Below are 20,107 nucleotides of genomic sequence, written 5' to 3' on the forward strand. Positions count from 1 at the left end.
GCACTTGAACCGCTGCGCCAAACAGGTCGCTATATGGACGAAGAGATTTTGCGACATTCTGAATCGCCGACGGAAAATTTCTGGCGGATAACGGGAGTTCTCATTGAAGTAGTCTTCCATCAACCGGCGGTCAGCCCCGGCATGGTCACGGTCGATATACCGCCGATGATAGAACGGCCGAGGGACCGCCACCGCCGCCTCCGCCTCGTCAGCTTCACGTTGTACCGCTGCAACAAGGTTTTGGAACTCCAGATCTACCACTTCTTGGAACTGTTCATCGTCGGAATCCATAATTCAAAAGTTGAATTGAAATAGATTGGAAAGAGTGTTGTTTGAATTGGGGATTGGAAGTGTAAAATGGAGTGAAAAAAATGGAAATGGAAGTAATATTTATAAAATAATTTTCAAAAATTTTTAAAAAATATTATGTCGCGGCCCAGCCGCGAAACGTGGCCCGCTGCAGTGGAGGGCCGATGCTCTCTCTCTGCTCTCGGCCCTCAGCCGCGTCTCTCGGCTCTCTGCAGTAGGGGGACGCGTACCAAGCCGCGGGCGCGGCTCTCCCACTGTGGACACTCTAAATGCATTCAGATACGATCGAACGTATACACTAGTAAGCAAAAGAAAATAGGAAAAATTAAACATGCGAAAATATGATTGTCAGATTGCTTGTTCCTTCTCCATAAGTCGGTTCCTCCTTTTTCGTACTCAGACATTTGGGCTTCTATCTTATTTCAGTATCTATTTCAAATATTGTGGGCAACTTCCTTCGCAGTACAGAAAATGAGACCAAAACTTTTGTAGGTTAGTATCGAGTTTGTGAACTATTGAGTTCTCTGCCTCTTTTCACCCACTCTCACTGTTGTTATTTCATTATGCGTTTTTTTATTCAAGAAATTAATTAGTAATTTTTGTTTTCTGGAAGATTGCAATCAGTGAGGAATATGAGGTTTATTCTAATTGGAATTCGGGTTGTCTAGCAAGATTTGCATAATAATTTCCTCAAGCATGATCTTTGATGGAAAATTAGTGTGTTTTTAAGTTTATGAAATAGTTAGATTTTTTTTATTTTTTGTAAAAATGGTTGGGATTTTGTTATTGCTTCACTCTTCTACAGTTGCTTGCGCCACCTAAAAAATTATGTCAAGCCAGGAATTTAATCCAACGGGCGTAAAAATATATCTATAAAGAAATTTTATAAATTCGAGGTGGTACACTTATAAAGAAAATTGTATTTTTTAAAAAAATTTAAATAATAAATTACCATAAATAAAATATACTGTACTAAGGAGGGCCATTGCCCCTTAACACTCCCCATATAGATCCACCATTGTATATATTACATCAATAAGACCCAGATCGAGAATATTAGACATGGAATAATTGCGAAATACTAGAATAATTGCGAAAAATTTTCAAGTCATGATATAGCGATTGATTTTCAAACACGTGGGACTGAACAGAATTAAACTAAACTGCATGATTTTCCAGTAAATTTTTTGGAATCACACATATATTTAGAGTTTAAATTGATAGTATTTGAAAAATACACATCAACCGAGAATGACTTCCAAGTAGCAAGTAGGAGTAATAGATTTCGAGAGAAATAGGATCCAAAGATCTGGAGTATTAAATAGATAATGACCATTTAGAAGACTGTAGATAAGTCATGTATGTTTAACATTAACAGCTTTTTCCAAAGTTGGCCTGTAGATATAAGGTAAATAACATCCTCAAAAATCTACTAGACATAACCACATAAAGAAAAGTCATGCTTGCAAAAAAAAGCAAAATCTTAACATTAACAGCTTTTTCCAAAGTTGGCCTGTATAGATATGCCCCTTCAAGATTTGGAAGCCTTCTGTTTGGCCTTTTCTATGAGAGGTCTCAACTGCTTCTTTTCAGCAAGGATCTTCAAGAAGTTGAAGAGAAAGGGTATGTAATTGTGCTTTCGACGGATGTTTTCGGTTCTCCATTTCTTGAACTTCTCCTCCTCCATCACTATCTTCTCAGTCGCAGCTTCAATCCCAGCGTTTATCTCTGAAAGTGACATGTTAAGCGCATCCACAGCACTTCCGTCTACCATTCTCTCTGACTGCAATGCGCCAAGTTGTTGGAGGATTCGTTCCCTCTTCCTCTGGAGTTCTTTGAGCTCAGCTGTGTAAACTTCTTTTCTGTTCTTTACTATGGCCAATAGATTGAATCTTATTTCATTTTGGGAATATCTCTCAATGCGTTCCTGAATCACAGGTTGTACCAAGCGTAACCATTCCATATCGCCTTGCCCCCCAACAGGGCATGGGCCGAGGCTTATAGGTCCCTCTTTCAGTCCATCAAGCTCGTAAAGTACCCCATCAACCGGTATATAGCTTATGAAGTGATATACATCATCGTCTTTTCCAGATGTTCTCTGTTCTTCGGGAACAAAGGGCTCAGGTCTGGCAAAACTATTGTGCGCTGTGCGGATTGCTTCACTGTTATTGATAGCTAACCCCTTGAGCTCGGGCGGGAAGTTTTTTGTGAATTCCTTCAGCGCTGACAACTCTGATCCAATATCAACATCAGGGCTGTTCAGCAGAATTGACAGGATTGCTTGGGTTGCACAGGCATTATTTATTACCTGCAGTTGTATATTGCAAGAAATATTGAAGCACTCACAAAATTTTTCCAATTTTGACCTAAGATTCTGGTTATGGATACTAACCTGGCTGGCAAAAAACAAGTTTGGGTTTGGATCCTTTATTACAGGATGGTCATCCTTTTCTCCCGCACGCCATTTAAAGAGGAATATTAGCCCATAAACTGGCCTGTCCGCAAAAGAGACAGAAACGAAACCCAGAGCCAATAACATAAGAGCTCAACTTTAAAAGCAGGTGGAAAAAATAGAATCACGATATTAATTGAACAAAGTGATATGCATGAAGTTTACCTTAGATGGTCTAGTAAATCAAGATCCAAAGAATACAACTCCTCGACCTGTTTGAGCATAGTAATTGAAATAAATACTTGATTGCTAAAAAATCTGCCAAGTAATTACAAAAACAAGTGGCGACAGCATCTCAACCTCATTCTACTTTGAAAACAAAACAAGACAAAATTTTGGGCAAATGAGCTCATTACAAGACAGCAAACATTATTATCAGATATCCTAGAGCCTAGAGATGATGAAACGCTCACGATAATTCAATTAACCCATTCTTCTTACCATTAGGGCAAAGCTAGATGACCAGCGACAACTATGGCAAGGCATACAAGGACTAAGGAAACAGCTAACTTTTAACTGAGTTATGCTTATCTCACTCAAAAATAAAAATATACTCTTAATCAAATAAGACCAGTCTGATTGATCAACTTTCTCCACCTAACAATTAATCTCGTTAAAAATTGTAACAATTAATCAATCGCCAAGAGCAATCAATTACAAACTGCTTTCATTCAAAACTTATTGGAAGTTATGAAATCTGAATGTGACACCCATATAATTGCACCATTAAATAAGTTGGGAATCGGAGTAAGATTGATGAGTTCGTTTGCTCTCTTCTTTTCCGTATCCGTAATATTGGGTGTTAGAACGGATTCTCCTTTATTAGCTAGTCAAAGATAGTTCACTTGGAACTTGCATCCAATGAAGGAAGTAAGCCGGACATTGATTCAATGGAAATGAACCAGGCCTAAATGCATATATTTGGCAGAATAATACCTGAACGCCTTTCACTTGCATCTGCTGTATAAGTTCAGTGAAAACACCTGTAGTGCAAAAAAATTTATAATTATATGTATCATTCTAACAAGGCAAAAGAAATTCAAGAACATGAATGGAAGTATTTATTTTCCGTTAGAGAAAAGCTCCTGAATGTACTCAAATATGTAATTCTAGCATTAGAGGATATAGAAATAACATACATATAAATACGCATAGACATGTATGGTGCATAAGAAACTTTAACATACTTCATGAGCTCTTATTGAAGAACATCAGACAAACTGAACACATATTCCTATGACAGATTGTCAGAAACACTTAATTGTAGGGCTTGTTAGAAACACTCAATTGGCTCATGCATATTAGGATGATTTCAACACCAGCCTCTTAGTGAGCCTTCACTTACAAATACAGACCAATTTCTAAATTTCCTTGAGCATCCCTTTATGATACAACTATGAACATGATATCTGCTACTGAGACGAAACTCTCAGTTCACTATGCCATGACAAAGTCATAGAGCTTTGTCATCAGCTTTTTAGTAACCCCAATGTTGTAGACCTCTTGCACTAGGCATTCTATAGCCAGGGTTGACAAATTGGGGTCAGAACAAGTCAATAATCTGATACAAACAACACTGCATTTCACAATAACAGCAAATATGCTTAAAAGTACAAAACCATAATTACATCCCCAACCAATCAATAAACCTCGGACAACAGACTGAGGTTTCTTATGATTCAGAAAGAAAGAGGAACAAATTATTATCTTTGTTTCGTTTCTAGATGAGCTTTGAAGGGCCTAACACATACAAGCTTGAGAAAAAAACAGAAATCTCATGCTCGTCAGATGCCTTTGATAAAAATGAGGCTACTTTCAATGTCCAAAAAATTTCTCTTTACAATAACACATGATCACATATCATATCATACAACAAGTAGTAATTCCTTTTACATTAACTTTTTCCAACACCGAAGAAATTTTAGACATTGAATTTCGAAATTAAAATATACCAGGATCCGATTCAATGGTGCACCAAGACATGATTGTATATCAAAATCACTGCAAAATAATAAAATAAAGTTAGGGGAACACGAAAATTAGGTATTAGAACAGAAACCATCATAGATATCATTCAAATTGATGCAACAGTGGTAAGATACAAATTAACCGTTGAAGCACACGAATATGCAAAATAAATTGAAGAGGGCAAGCAAACCTTCACCCAAATTTTTATTATAGCTGGAAAAATAGCTAACTCGCACTCCTTGGTTTTATTTGAAATTTGTTTCGATTGAAATCTAGTAGTGTAGTTGTGTTAAATTGGAGAAACGGAAGCATACCTAAAACTCGCGGCGGAGGAGGTGGCTGAGCAGTAAGCGGCGACAAGGAGCTTTCTTCGTTAGAAACTTTATGGATTTCGGTGTACACTGTTTGTTACCATATCAAAGTCGGACCGGACCGGGCCGGGTCGGCAACCCGTAGACTATGCAATACGTACATTAAAAATATAATTTTTATTTTTGACCTAAAAAGTATAAACAAAGATATTTTAAAAGCTAGACAAATGTCAATATCTTTGTTGGTTGATTAATTAGTTAGGTAAATATTTTTCTTGTAACTATATTAATTTTAAGGCCATAGAATGAAAGTTGAACAGCGCCCCACACCATTTTGATGAAAGATGTCGGTTAAATCAAAATGGATGAGAGCAATCCATGGATTGGTTATTATTTTATTTTTTATTTTAATAATAATTATTATTGAATCATTTATCTCATCAGTCTGTAAAATTAGTCAATTATGTTTGGCTTTAGTTATACTCCAATAAATAACATTTACTGATTACATATGTATAAGTTCCATATCAACATATCATGTTTCTTATTCCGCAAATACAAAAGTATACTACTATTATGTACTCTGATTAATTTTCAGAAATTAGTTTTAATTTAATATGGATGCTATCATCTATTCTGTTTAGTTTTCATAAATTAGTTTGACTGTTTATGGATATAACAGTAGGGGAGCCTTATTCTCCTTTTCAACTCTTAGATCATTTTTCCTTCTTAATATTACGCGTTAGATCTAAGGCATCAACGGATCAGATTGATTCTATAAATCTGGTTCCGTGTTGCATTATAGAAGGTGGTTGTATGCATTACATGGTTATTATTGACATTTGACGATAAATGAACTGCCCTATTTTGGTATCTGCGAATTTTACGGGTTTGTAACAATCCGACTCTTCTTCTTTCATCATTCATTACGCACACCACCAAAACCACTCCCTCCACTCTCTCCACTACCGAAAACCCTAGATCTCACTCCCCGTCGCCGCGTTTGAAGAATTAGCAGCAGTGCACACAAATTTCGCCGACAACTAGCTACCGGCGTTACATCGGCTCCTAAACACCGACTCCTTTCGTCTAGGTATGTTTGAAAAGGGACGTGGGCATTTTTTTTGGGCGATTTTGCAGACCCGAATTGTTAAAATTGCAACTTTGAATATGTCGAGACGCAGAAATTTCAGAAATAACTTGTTCTTTGTTCATGATTTTCACCGAATCTGTCGTGATATTGGGTTCGGTTCAATAGACATAAATTTCGGTATCTTATGGTTTTTTGGTTTCTGCCAGATCCAAAATGCCTAATCGAGGTCGACCGCGCTCACAACCTTCACAAGCTGCAGGTATATTTGAGTCGCTAATTGTGCAATTCAAAACCACATGTGTTGAGTGTGTGGAAGGTTAATTGCATGTCTGTTTAGTGCGCATTAGGCCATGTTAAAACCGCATTGCATATGCAGTTGGTTTCATTATTGAAAAAATATTAATAAATGTAATAGGATCTGTTGTTGTTTTGCGAAAAGTGGTTCTTCAAAGAATTTTATATGCATTATTTTTATTTGTATCTGCATTATTTTGTTTATGAAGTGCATTATGAACATGTTCATTGTCATAATCTGCAGTACATCATGCATTTTAAGGGTATTGTGTGTATTGTTTAAGCAACTAAGTCAAGAGTACATGTACATATTATTTGGTTTGAGTAGTGCATTATGTATATATTTAAATTGTCATTATGTGTAGTAAATTATGCAATGTGTAGGGTATTATGTGTTTTAGTGACTAAACTCAGGACAGATTATATATGTGCATTATTTAGGTTAGAATGTGCATTATGTACAATGATTTATGCATTATGTTGAGTATATTATGCATTCATAAGGGTATTGGTTGTGTTGGTTAATCTACTCAGTCAAGATTAAATATGTTAATTATTTGGTGTGGGCAGTGCAGTGTGAATCTGTAATTATGCATCTGTTGGAGTATGTTGTACATGTTGACTGGTATTCTTTATATGGGTTAATAAACTTTGTATGTAATACATGTGCATTCTTGGGTTTAGACAATGCATTATGTATCATGATATTTACATTAACTGATGTATATTATGCATTATCAAAGGTAATTTGTATTTGTACATACATTGTGAAACAGGTAGTGTATGTATCACATGTGCATTACTTGCCATGTGTTATGCATTATCGGTCATTTTTAACTCATAATTTTCGTATGATTCATGCATTATTTGATATGATATATGAATTTATCCTTTAAAAGTTCATATCATTATGTATTCTGATTAAGTGATAATTTTCTGATTTAATATTTTGTTTGTTCCATATCAGAGAAGCAACTTAGATTAGACATAGACGATGCAGTGGACGATGTTATTCCCGTTGCGCTGGCGAAAAAGTTTAGGTATAGGTTGGCCGAGGTAGGCCCTAGTACGCCCGGAGATGATAGTGAGCCGAAACAGACTAAAGGACGAAAGGGTGATCGATTGTATTTTTAGGGCTGTCCTTTGTTTTGACATTAAGGAAATCCCCAGTTATCTTGCTTATTGGGTGTTGAACGCCCTTAATCGAGCCCGCGTTGCCTTGTTTGTCATAAGTGGATGTATCAAAACGATATGAAAATGTGCACTGTTTGAATTAAACCTTTCATTATATTTCGAGAACTTATCATTATTCAGCAATAAACAAAGCGCATTACGTTTTTTTAGTTGTGCATTATGTTTAATTAAATTATCATTATTTGCAATACATTATGCATTATGAGAAGTATGCATGGTATATTAAAAGTGAATATAAATTCATTAGTAGACAGATAAGTGCATTATTTGATTAAACCGTTGAATTATGTACCCAGAAATTGTCATTATTTAAAATGTTTTAGGGAATACGACATATCAATGAGCTGCATTATTTACTCAAATAAGTGCATTATTTAATTAAAACGTTGCGCCGGAATTCAGGGATGCATGGCATTATTTAATTAAAATGTTTCCGACCGACAAGAGGCTTCTACTCCAAATAACATTCAGGTACAATAACCACTGTACAAAAAACCAAGAGATCAGCAAATGCATACATGGCATGTCATGTTCTGACATGTAATGAACCTAAGAATAACTTTACTATGTATATATTTACATTACATAATACGTTAATTATGTTTAACTCAAACACGCGCTATTTTTAAACATTGTTATTAATGTCTACGTACTATACCCTAGCCCCTAAGCTTATCAAACCGTTAGGGGAAACAAGAAACGTGTGCCAAACATCAGAACATGGTACAACTTGTGCTCATGCATTGCAGTTCACATATTGTGCATTATATAGTCATTCATATCCATTACTCGTTACCATGTGGTACATTATTGGTATCGGTTTACAATTTGTTAGTAATGTCTACGTACTATACCCTAGCCCCTAAGCTTATTAAACCCTTAGGGGAAACAAGAAACGTGTGCCAAACATCATAACACGGTACATCTTATTCATATGCATTGCAATTCACATGTTGTGCATTATATAGTCATTCATATCCATTACTCGTTACCATGTGGTGCATTATTGGTATCGGTTTACAATTTGTTAGTAATGTCTACGTACTATACCCTAGCCCCTAAACTTATTAAACCCTTAGGGGAAACAAGAAACGTGTGCCAAACATCAGAACACGGTACAACTTGTGCGCATGCATTGCAGTTCACATATTGTGCATTATATAGTCAATTATATCAATTACTCGTTACCATGTGGTGCATTATTCGTAGCAGCCTCGCCGAATTTGCTTTCCTTGCCTTCCTCCTCCGGTTTATTAGCGTCGGATTTTTCTCCATCCGATTTCTTCTCTTCGTTCGGCTTCTCCTCCTCTTTCTTCTTTGGATCGACCTTCACGATTGCGGCGTGCTAGCCGGTTTTTTTGTAGACGTAATCGGCGAGGGCTTTCGGCTCCATCGCTCCTTTCACGGTGACCTGTGAGTTCCCCAGCTTCACCTATGCGCTTTCAATTCCTGCATATTAAATTGATTTTGAATTGAATTGTTCTTCAATCGACCTAGATTCTCTTTCAATTAATTGAAATTGAAGGAATTTCATAGATTCAATTGCGTGAAGGGTGGATGAATTCACGTCTGGACCGCATTGCATAGAAGAATAACCGTGCAGATATTCTTGAACGTGAATTAAGGAATTACGATAACTAACTAAAATATTGAGTTCCAATTTAGCCCTTCTCACAAATTTTAAACATTAAATTAATTGTTTACACGGCTAAATATAGGCAATAGGATTTCAAAGATCAACGGTTAAGATTAAAAAGGAAATAAGAGGCAATATGGGAAAAGAAAATGAATATATCCCTATAACAGTAATATTAAACGTCCTCCTTTTATTTTATACTGGTATAATAATAAAGGTCACATAATCATCAATTACACATATTATCAATCAAATATGGAATAATCAATTGGAGTAGTATATCATATAAAAAAATTGTATCCACATTTTGGCAACAACATGGATAGACTAAAACAGACAATAGTATGTGTCTCCGCATGAGGCTCGATCAAAACTACTCAAGGAGTAATATTTTTATTGCGTGTGGGGCCGATTAAATAAGCTGCAACATGGTAATCTCATATCATTACATAACCTTTTTTATACAGCAATTCATCACAACATGTTATGAACCAACCATATGGCTCTATAGCTGCTGCATAATTTTGAGCACATGTTTCAATACACAATTGTCACTCGAGTTTAACAAAATGACTCCAAAAGTACCACTTAACGAAACAAGATACATGAGGTCATCCACAACGCTGTTGCTATACCGTTCCTTAAACTACTATTTGCGGGTCCCACTCTACTTTTTAACTCTATTTCTTAACTAAGGAACGGAACCTGCAACCCTCCGTCCCTTATCCGTTCCTTAAATTAATATTCATTCAATTTCATTTTTTAATTTTATTTCCAACCAAATTCAATTAAGAAAACACACTTCATTAAATAAAATAAACTTACAACATAAAATTCGTAAAAAAACATAATTTAATAATTTCCTAAAAAATAAAAGTACACAATTTAATAATTTCATCCGCCAAAGTTTGCCCAAATGTGCTCAATTAGATCCTCTTGGAGTTGGGTGTGGGCGCTAGAGTCGCGTGTCCTTGCACGAATAATAAACAAAGTTGATTTGAGATGAAAATTGGGGTGGAAATAGAGAGGATTTGAGAGGAATAGATGTGTGTTTGTAAGTGAAATGAGTATGAAATAGAAGTATTTATAGAGTAAAGAAATAAAAAAAAATTACAAAACGGCTATAAACGGTAATATTATCATTTACAATTTTTTTTAAAAAAATATTTATTGCGCCATCGTGACGACGCCCTCTCGCGGGCAGGCGAGTGGGCGTCACGCATGGCCTGGGAGCTGGCCACGTCGCCTCGGCGCGTGGCGAGACGCCTCGTGCCGCGTCGCGTGGTGGCGGGTCGCGGGACGGGTTGGGAACGGGCTGGCGACGGAACGGGCTGGCGACGGAACGGCGACTACTACAGGTTTCTTCGCGATTTCGTTCCTCCGGAACGGAACGCGAGTCGGTGACTTAGTTTGCCGAAATGGTAATGTGCTAAAATAGGAGATGCGATTGTTGCCCTCTTAAAAAAGTCGGTGATTCATCCATGTACATACAGATGTACTACACTCAATTTACAAGAGAGGACCGACAAAATAATTCAACTTAGAAAGCATTAAACATGCTTAACAAGAATACCTAACTAAATTCCTAACCTATAAACGAATTTTCAACGATCAAGAATTCCTATTGATGCATAATATTAAAAGACTATTTACTATGTATATCAAATAGTCCATCATTAAGTTATCATCTAAACGATTCTCATTTGATAACACATTATCAAATAATCCATCTAAATCCAAGTTAAAGAGATGTTGAAAATAAATAGAGAAATACGGAGTACTATTATAATTACATTTAACATAGTAAAATAGACATTCTACAAGGACAGTAATGAACAAACAAAGAATAGAAAATAGTATAGAAGAAATCTACCGATTATTTTACGTCTAATTACATGTTTGGAGCAACAATGACATGTTTAACCAAATATGTTAAACTCAAGAACACCAAAAACAATGGAAATTCGGTAGTTCATGATGCTCTTCTGTTGGAGATGATGGCTTTACTTGATGGAATTGTTCTTCTACAATCAATCTGGTCGATATGGCACAGCCCACGTGGAGAATGTTGCTTGGGCACGCGTTGTATGGCGTTTGTGGCCTTTTTTTTATGAGAATCATGATTTCGAGCAAAATTAGATCTCTTTTCAGCGAGATCTTCGTCCCACAATAAGAGTCCACTTTTGCCATTTTAGTCCGTCCCACAATAAGAATCCACTTTTATTTTTACTATAAATGGTAAGTAGGTCTCACGTTCTACTCACATTTATTATGAAACTAATACATAAAAGGGAGACCATTACTCCACTAACTTTTTCAACTCATTTTTCTATACATTTCTTAAAGTTCATGCCGAGTCAAATGTGGACTCATATTATGGGACGGGGGTAGTAACATATTTGTGAGTCAAAACATAAATAAAACCACATGAAATGAACGAAAGAAAGATCAAATATTTGATTCACATCATGGTCTCCCAAAATTTTTAGTATTCTCTTTGTCTTATAAAAATAGATCATTTTGTCATTTTGTTATGTTTCTTAAAAATAGATACTCCTATCCATTTATGGAAACTTCTTCACTACTAATAATGTGAGTTCAACTATTCACTAATACAACTTCAACTACATTTATAATTATTATTTCTTACTTTACCAGTTACACATTAAAACTCACGTAATTTCAAAACTGTCTATTTTCATGAGACGGAAGAGTACTATTACTTTCTCATTCCTCTAAAAAATATTATTGTAGTTTCGAAACTGTTTATTTCAACTAGATGTGGGGTTAAGGTATACCGCACCGAGAATGTCATACTGCATATCGTATCGAAAATTACGGTTTAAGAAAATATCCTACCTATACCTTACCAAATTTTTTGATATACCAATATTCATTATACCGAAAAATTCTGTATGATAAATTTTCGATATTGTTACCGTATCGTTACTGCGGTATACTGTATCATATTTTAGTAAATAAAATACGATTTGACATGTTGTAATACCTCTATTCATAGAAAAAATTATATTCAAGTTATGTAATTATTTAACAAATATATTAATGTATAATTATAATATATAAATATATATGATCGGTATATACAAGATATGCAGTATATATCAGACATTCAGTGATATTGATACCGCATGTCCGGTATGTGCCATTTTTGGTATACCACGAATATTTATACTTTTACCATACCAAAAATTAAGTATTTTTTTGGGTCTGATAAAAACAGTATTTTGTATTTTCATACCCCCTCATTTCAACTATCTTTCCTCCAAATTTATTATTGTTTTCTTCGCGCACACTGCTTACGAGGATTTGAGAGGCTATTCTTTTATGAATAATGCTATGCGGCCACATTATGGCCAGCCATAAATTAAGTAAATAACAAAAAAAATTGATTTTTTTCAAATTTTTGGTTTAATACTATTTGATTTTACTTTTATAACATCTTCATTATATGTTGCTCAACATGTTAGTGTTGTTCTTTCGTAGTTTTTGCTCAACTTATTACTTCTGTCATTTCTTGATTGTTGCTCAACGTATACAGTAATTCGTGATATTAATGTGTTTTACGTAATGAAATTCAAAGATAAGTATCAACTCACAAGTCCATTCACACACATATAAGTTTATATCGATAATTCTAATTTTTTTATACATGTAAATGGATTAAATTAACTTTTTATGGCCGGCCACATTATGGCCATTTAGCATCACTCTTCTTTTATATCCATCTTTAATTTTATCATAAAGTGACATCAATGATAAATAATGTCTGTACTTGTGTATAAACAAACACAAATCCCCTAAATTGGCGGTCGCGCGTGTGTGGTAGCTAAAAAATCATTCATGGCGTTTAGCTGAGCCGTAATTCCTCTACCTGCTCGCATTCAATGCACACCAAATTCGTCAAACCTGAAGAAGCAGTCCAAAGCCAATAACAAATTCAGACACCCAATCCATTCCTTTGTCGTTTTCTTCTTTGCCACTCACCACCAAGTTCGTTTCTTCCATTTCTTTCGATTCTCAATTTTGTTCATACTTCTATCTATGTTCCCTTTTTTTCTTCTCTTTTCTTTTAATAATTGCTGCTGCTTCTTCTTGTGGTAATAGTAATAAAGATGGTGTATGGGTGCGATACAGATGAATTGACACCAACAATATGCATTTAATGGACCTTTGTTTATTTTTATTTGCCTTCCCTTTTGAAGTATGTTTATCTGCAGGGAAAGAGGAAAACGGATGAGAGGTTTGGAAATGGGTGCTGGGTTTTTTACTGTGGCTACTTCCACCAAGCAATTAGGTTGGCTCTCCTCTGTTTTGGCTGGTATTTTGATGTGTAAAGTTGTAAGCGCCTCCTTCTCTCTCTCTCTCTGTTCATTTTGTGTTGTGAGTTAGTTGCCATGTGTTTAGCTGAATTTGGAAAATATATTTGTTCCGCCAAATCTTGTTTCAGAGGAAAATTGCTTTGTGATGTTAATTTGTGGAGTACTACTTCTGTGTTGTTTTTGTTTGGTTTCCACTTCAATAGTATGTATGTAGGCTACTATCAAAAATTTTCCGGAAAAAAAAAATCAAAAATAAAAAATTTAGAGGTTTAGGGTTTAGGCACAAGAGCTGAACAAGCAAGATAGTACATGATTGATTAGAGAATTGATCCTAGCGACCGGCATGTTTTCCCCGGCTCTTAACTAGCCAGCACGTTTTCCGGGCTTTAGATTTCGTTTTAAAGAGCTCATGTTTTGTTCTTGAAGGTATATGACTTAACCGGTGTGATTAGTGCGTCGTTGGTGAAGGAGTACAGAAGACTTAACCGGAAACAGAAACTAGAATGGGACAACAGGTAATGCTTGTTTCCTATTATCATGGATCTGTTTGTTATCTGGCAATTGCTATTGCATCTGAAATTTAAATGGTGGCTGATTGTTTGTGTAGGGGGTTCTCCACCTTCCACGCCATCGTTGCATCAGCTTGTGCTCTGTATCTCTTGCTCGTTTCTGACCTTTTTTACGATTCTCGAGAGCAGTTGGTCATCAATCGGTCTTCAAGCTTTTCAAACACTACACTGGGGGTATGTGAATAAATGCCTCATAATAGTCGCAACGACTTAATAATAAAAATTGCGTTTTGATCACCCTGGAACTTAGCATACTTGATCAGAGAACCTGAATGTAGATAGCTGTCCCGATCTTCATTATTTGGATTCTTTCAGGAAACTTACTATTTCAGGAACCAGTTACAAAATTGCAGATCTTATTTATGGGTTATGGTATGCTTTTCTAATATGTTTTGGCTTAATGATGCAGGTCTCAATTGGGTACTTTTTATCAGACTTGGCGATGATACTCTATCAATATCCTGCCTTAGGTGGAGTGGAGTATGTAAGTGGCCTTCTCTAAATGAATATTCAAGTGTCTTACGTTACGTGTATAGCTTTTTGTCTCAGTTACCTAGGATGTTGATAGTCAGGATTTTTTCTTTTGCTAGCTCATACATCACGGACTCTCCTTGTTTGCAATTACTCAATCACTTTTCAGCGGTCAAGCGCAAATTTATATACTAATGGTTCTCTTCACTGAAAGCACAACCCCATTTGTTAATCTACGATGGTAATCTTCGGAAGCAGAGATTTTGTAGCATTCTCTTTGGTATCCTTTACACTCCTGCCAGTCCTTTATTCCTTTTAACTCATTCAGGTATCTTGATGTTGCCGGCCTGAAGAACTCCAAACTATATATTTACAACGGTGTTACTCTGTTCTTGGGTTGGTTGGTACGTACCATTGTACTTGAACAAAGTTCATCAGATCGTTTTCTATTTTCATATTTTTAGTGGCATTTGTAGTAAAGAAACTCAATTAACTTCCCAAACCTAACTTTCTGCAAGATGTTCTAGAAAAATTTAATGGAGATACAAACAACATTTCTAGTTCATTAAATGCATTAGCTGAATTCTCTATATGAAGTCCTGTTTACAATTGGTCTCTTTCTTTTATTCTCTTTTACCAACTACCTTTTGTGTTTGACAGCATGGTATGGATTATCTTGAAACAGAAGTTGATTATATTTGCATCTTTTGATATAATTGACATTCTTATTATATGATTTGTCATGATGTTTTATATACATTGTTTCCTTTCATCTATTTTGTTTCATGTATGTCATGATGGTTATAACACTTCATTTTGATACTCAGGTTGCAAGGATCTTTTTATTTGTTTTCTACTTCTACCACATGTACGTCCATTTTGATCAGGTGAGCGAGCATATAACGTTTAATAATGCAGTTCGATCTCTAGTTGTAAGCATGCTCCCCAATCATGTGATTTGGTTGGAAATTGGAATAGATTAATGGTTCTATTATTCAGCTGGAATAGTATTTGGTTATCATCTCATCACACTTGGACCGTTGCGTAAATACATGATTTGAAAGTTTTCCTTGGTCAGTAGACATTATATATGCTTACATTGATAAAGGCATGTCCGCTTTAAGTGAGCTAGAATCGTCATGTGTATTGCCTGTTTGAAGCCTTCGAGTGATACCCAAGAAACGGGTTATCACGACCCCTGGTTCTGATTAGGTTTGTGCATACATTATTGGTGTTTGGCAGGTGAAACTAGTGTACCCACTAGGATTTTACAGCTTGCTTACGGTGCCCCCTGTGTTGGCGACGATGAACTTGTTCTGGTTCTGGAAAATCGCAAGAGGTATGGTGAGGACGTTGAGCAAGGCTAGACACAGTCAATAGTTTTTTACCATTCTCATGAGGCAATCCAATTACTATCAACTCTCAACTAGAATCTACACACCCTTCAGCATTTGCTGTTAGTCAAGTTTGTTTTTTCCTCTGTAATATTACTCAGCATTTTACCTCTGATTCTTTATACTTGTGGGCCATGTTTGGTTGCCAGGATTCTATCTGGGAAAGTAATCTGATTCCTTAAATTTTAAATTCCTGTGTTTGTTTCCGTTTTTAATCAAACTAGGAAAGTAATCAAAATCCTGAAACAAGGAAAGTTAGTACAACTTTTCAGGATTCTGAATCCTAACTTTTCTTAGGTATTCTTTTTCCCAGTTTAAGGATTCTTACATATTTAATGCAATATAGTACAGTTATTATTATTATTATTATTATTATTATTATTATTATTATTATTATTATTATTATTATCATCATCATTTTTATTGTTATTATTTATTACAATGTTTTAAAAATAATTTAAAAGTATAAACCATACTTAATTTCAGGATAATAAATAACTATAATTCAAATTATCATAATTATAACTATATTATTAATATTTATTTTTATTTTTATTTTTATTATCATAAGAATAATAATAATTTATTAAATAATTAAATATAATTATAATAATATAATAATTATTAATTTATAATTTAGTAATTAACAATAAAATTGTAGTGAAATTTTAAATTATAAAATTAATCAATTAAAAATTAAGTAAATATAATGATAATAATAATAATAATAATAATCTTATTTATTATTATATTATTATATATTATGATGTATAATCCATATTTAAACTATCAATCGTAATAATAAATAAAATAATATAATTATTATCATTTGTAATTAATAATTTATTAAATAATATGTATTATTATTTTTTATAAATAAAAAATGATAAGTATATTTTTAGTTTAGTGTTTAAATCAAATATATACTTTCAAATCTTGATATTTTCCAAACACGGGAAAGTAAAGTTATTAGAAATCATATTCTCGGATTTCATTTTCCCAAGAATCATTTTCCTTGCCAACTTTACTTTCCCGCCAACCAAACATGGCCGTGAGGTTTTTGATCTTGGATCACCCATTTTAACTGACCAACTCTTTGTTTTTTAATTTTAAAATCAGTATTTAATTAACCTAATAATTTAACCTTAATTGTGGATTATTAAATCATAATTTTAGATTAATAAACCTTAACTATGGATTGAAATACCATATTTACGGATTGTAAACTCTAAGTAAACTAGTAAAGAATAATTAATAAATCTTTAATCGTTGATTACTACTAATTCCTAATGGAGTATTAGTTTATTAAACTCTAATTTTAGATGGAAAGTTTTAAGCTTAAGACAGACGACTATGTACTAACTAGAGTTACAATAGCCTGCAAACCTTTATTGCATACGTGGTAATATTGTGTTTATTGCAATAACCTACAAACTATAGAATAGGTAAATCCTATTTTAAGTTCTCTATTTTTTATTTTATAAAAGAAGAAATATTACTTGCTACTTATTCTTTCCTATATAAGTAGAATTTGAGAAACTTTTGGTGTAAATTACGTCTCTCTCTCTTCTCCTTTTGGTGAAATACTTTTTGGTGTAAATTACGTCTCTATCTCCTCCTCCTTTGTGTGTAAACTTTTGGTGTAAATTTATCCGGCACCGTGTAATAGTTTTGTTTATTCTAAATGTGAAATACTCTAGTTACGTCTATATCTCCTTTTCCTCATCTATTTTTTGTCAACAATTATTTGTAATTATAACTTGATTTTTTTCTGTTGCATCCTTAATATTTAATCTTGATAGTTACAATTAACCGAATAAACCCTAGATTTGCTATATATGGAGTTGTATATATAATTAATTAAGTAATTTTTGTACCAGGGATATCATAATCAATTACTCCTATTTGAACAATTGCATGCATAGTTGCATCCAGTTCTAGGCTAAAAGCAAATTGATAAGAACACATCATTTAATTTCCAGTCCATTTTTGGATATGATAATACTTTTTCCGCTGTCTACATGGTGTCATGGTAGGTTACAATTGCATTTTTTTAATTAATATTAATATTCTATTTTTAAAATTTAAATGTGATGTGATCGTATAAATTATATTACGACCAATCACGAGATTTGAATTAGATTCAAACAACACCATTAAAGTATAGCTTTGCGTGCCTGCGTTTGTGCATGGAAATAAGTCATTACGCTTACAATTTTGAATTTGCAAGCAGCAAGTTATTGACCACTGCTGTGACTATCAAATAAGAATGTTAAGAATCTTGAAATAAAAATGATACTTTTCCAGTAATCTAACTTATACATTTAATCATTTTTTATTGTGCCGTTTGATTGCTCATGACTCATTATCATATAATTATTTATTTATGATTAAGTTATAAGATTATTATAGTAAGATAGCAGTGACTATAACTCATTATCATATAATTATTTATGTATGATTGAGTCGTAAGATTAAATCTGAATATAATAGTAATACATACCTTTTAAATCGAATGGACCTAATAGTACTAATTTGGCACGTCATGTGGTACTCGTACAATTTTAACAAAGAAGTGAGTGCAATTTTGACAATGCTAAAGGTAAAAGCTTATGTATATTTTGATACACTTGTATTTATTTTAAATTTTAGTTTAAATTCAACTAAAATAGAAAGAGGAACAATGACCACATCTTTTGAACAAAAACAATAAATGAAATTCCTACTACTATATATGCCAGAACTTATTAAACAAAAAAAAGAGTAGCGCAGGTAATCTATTTAGAAGTCTTTCACATCTCCACTCTAATAACGGAAAATATGGATCATTAATTCAATACTCACTACAGATTTCAAATTTGCTAAATATTACTTAACATAGAAAAATATAATACATCTCAAACCTCTCTCTCTCTCTCTCTCTCTCTTCCACACTTGTCTCTCATTGCATCATCTCCATCTCCACCATTATCATTCTTCTCTAATGCCACACGACATCATCTAACCACATTCAATCACTCATCACTGGTCCACCTTTTTTTCTGATTTTGATCGACATGTTGCGAACTCTGGGGATCAATCTTCTGCGACGGACCGCGCGCCGACCTGCGTATCGGTTGATTGGCCCGTCATTGGCTCGGCACAGCAGCACCGGAGGTAAGGAAAAGAGCGGGAACGTGAAAGCGAAAGCAACGACGAGTCATGCTGAGGCGATGCGGCTGGCGAATGTGGAGGCGCTCAAGGAGAAGCTAAGGAAGGAAGGCAAGGAAGTAATACCCTACGATGAACTCGTCAAAATCTGCCGCACCACAGGAGTCGTCACCACCACCGATGAGGCTGCGGCCTTCGCTCGGGTGTTAGACGACGCCGACGTCGTCCTGCTCTTCTGCGACAGAGTTTACCTCCATCCTGATAAGGTAGGTCGGTAAAAATCTTATTCCAATGATGATAACTATATATGATCATTTGATCAAGGCATTTGTTCTTGTGTAAATACAGGTGGTTGATCTAGTGAGGAAAGCAGTGCCTCTGGCTCTCCTACCGGAGGAGGAGGCGTCGTGGAAGGCAGAGCTGCAGAAGCTGCAAGAGAAGAAAGAAGAGATCGACATGGCTGCGCACAAGCAGGTGCGCGGAATCCTGTGGGCAGGCCTGGGGCTGACTGTGATGCAGGCAGGGCTCTTCTTCCGCCTCACCTTCTGGGAGTTCTCGTGGGACGTGATGGAGCCCATCGCCTTCTTCACGACCACAGCAGGGATCGTGGCAGGTTACGCCTACTTCATGTTCACTTCCAGAGACCCCAGCTACCAGGACCTGCTCATGAGGCTCTTCCTGGCCAGGCAGAGGAAACTCATCAAGAGGCACAACTTTGACGTGGCTAGGTTCATCGAGCTGCAGAAGCACTCCAGGATGCCTCAGTATACATGTGCATCCGTCAAGAGGCAGATCGGCCTCGACATCGATCCGCATGATCTTCTGCAAGACCACTCTAACCAAAACTAACACCTATCGTTTCCTTCTATTCTTTTAGGTGGCTGCCTTAGCCACTCTCATTTCTGAGTAATTTTATATGCAGTTTC

The 20,107-nt window shown here is 35.1% G+C and overlaps 3 protein-coding genes across 6 annotated transcripts; 2 read left to right on the forward strand and 1 right to left on the reverse strand.

Annotated features, from left to right (window-relative positions):
* Positions 1-1,606: 1,606 nt before the first annotated feature.
* On the reverse strand, positions 1,607-5,175 carry LOC121811450 (ubiquitin carboxyl-terminal hydrolase 2-like). The gene is made up of 6 exons (XM_042212307.1): positions 5,044-5,175; positions 4,714-4,762; positions 3,698-3,744; positions 2,927-2,973; positions 2,702-2,804; positions 1,607-2,617 (listed from the first exon to the last, which is right to left on the reverse strand). Exons 2-6 carry the CDS (start codon positions 4,742-4,744, stop codon positions 1,841-1,843), a joined length of 1,005 nt encoding a protein of 334 aa, XP_042068241.1. The 5' UTR covers positions 4,745-4,762; positions 5,044-5,175; the 3' UTR covers positions 1,607-1,840.
* Positions 5,176-13,079: 7,904 nt separating this feature from the next.
* On the forward strand, positions 13,080-16,221 carry LOC121742040 (TLC domain-containing protein 4-B-like). Of its 4 annotated transcripts, none has more exons than XM_042135060.1 (9): positions 13,080-13,268; positions 13,496-13,616; positions 14,024-14,112; positions 14,205-14,340; positions 14,576-14,650; positions 14,757-14,878; positions 14,966-15,041; positions 15,465-15,524; positions 15,880-16,221. In XM_042135060.1, exons 2-9 carry the CDS (start codon positions 13,512-13,514, stop codon positions 16,015-16,017), a joined length of 801 nt encoding a protein of 266 aa, XP_041990994.1. In that variant the 5' UTR covers positions 13,080-13,268; positions 13,496-13,511; the 3' UTR covers positions 16,018-16,221. The 4 variants fall into 4 exon arrangements, with proteins under 4 accessions (XP_041990994.1, XP_041990993.1, XP_041990992.1 ...); XM_042135059.1 differs by having other exon boundaries at positions 13,265-13,401; XM_042135056.1 differs by lacking the exon at positions 13,080-13,268 and adding an exon at positions 13,305-13,375.
* A 2,569-nt stretch (positions 16,222-18,790) lies between these two features.
* Positions 18,791-20,045, forward strand: LOC121811493 (calcium uniporter protein 5, mitochondrial-like). Its single transcript, XM_042212367.1, has 2 exons — positions 18,791-19,447; positions 19,530-20,045. The coding sequence occupies exons 1-2, from the start codon at positions 19,088-19,090 to the stop codon at positions 20,028-20,030; spliced, it is 861 nt and encodes a 286-aa protein (XP_042068301.1). The 5' UTR covers positions 18,791-19,087; the 3' UTR covers positions 20,031-20,045.
* Positions 20,046-20,107: the final 62 nt, after the last annotated feature.

This window comes from Salvia splendens, chromosome 7, assembly GCF_004379255.2.
Source record: "Salvia splendens isolate huo1 chromosome 7, SspV2, whole genome shotgun sequence".
In the NCBI taxonomy this organism is placed as follows: Eukaryota; Viridiplantae; Streptophyta; class Magnoliopsida; order Lamiales; family Lamiaceae; genus Salvia; species Salvia splendens.

Coding starts and splice junctions, on each gene's coding strand:
- LOC121742040 (XM_042135056.1), top strand. CDS start 13,320: ATGTTCCCTTTTTTTCTTCTCTTTTCTTTTAATAATTGCTGCTGCTTC. Junction 14,341..14,575: donor TTTCAAACACTACACTGGGG/GTATGTGAATAA, acceptor TTAATGATGCAG/GTCTCAATTGGGTACTTTTT. Junction 14,879..14,965: donor CCATTTGTTAATCTACGATG/GTAATCTTCGGA, acceptor TAACTCATTCAG/GTATCTTGATGTTGCCGGCC.
- LOC121811450 (XM_042212307.1), bottom strand. CDS start 4,744: ATGTCTTGGTGCACCATTGAATCGGATCCTG. Junction 2,974..3,697: donor TGCAAGTGAAAGGCGTTCAG/GTATTATTCTGC, acceptor ATGCTCAAACAG/GTCGAGGAGTTGTATTCTTT. Junction 2,618..2,701: donor ACTTGTTTTTTGCCAGCCAG/GTTAGTATCCAT, acceptor ATACAACTGCAG/GTAATAAATAATGCCTGTGC.
- LOC121811493 (XM_042212367.1), top strand. CDS start 19,088: ATGTTGCGAACTCTGGGGATCAATCTTCTGCGACGGACCGCGCGCCGA. Junction 19,448..19,529: donor TTTACCTCCATCCTGATAAG/GTAGGTCGGTAA, acceptor GTGTAAATACAG/GTGGTTGATCTAGTGAGGAA.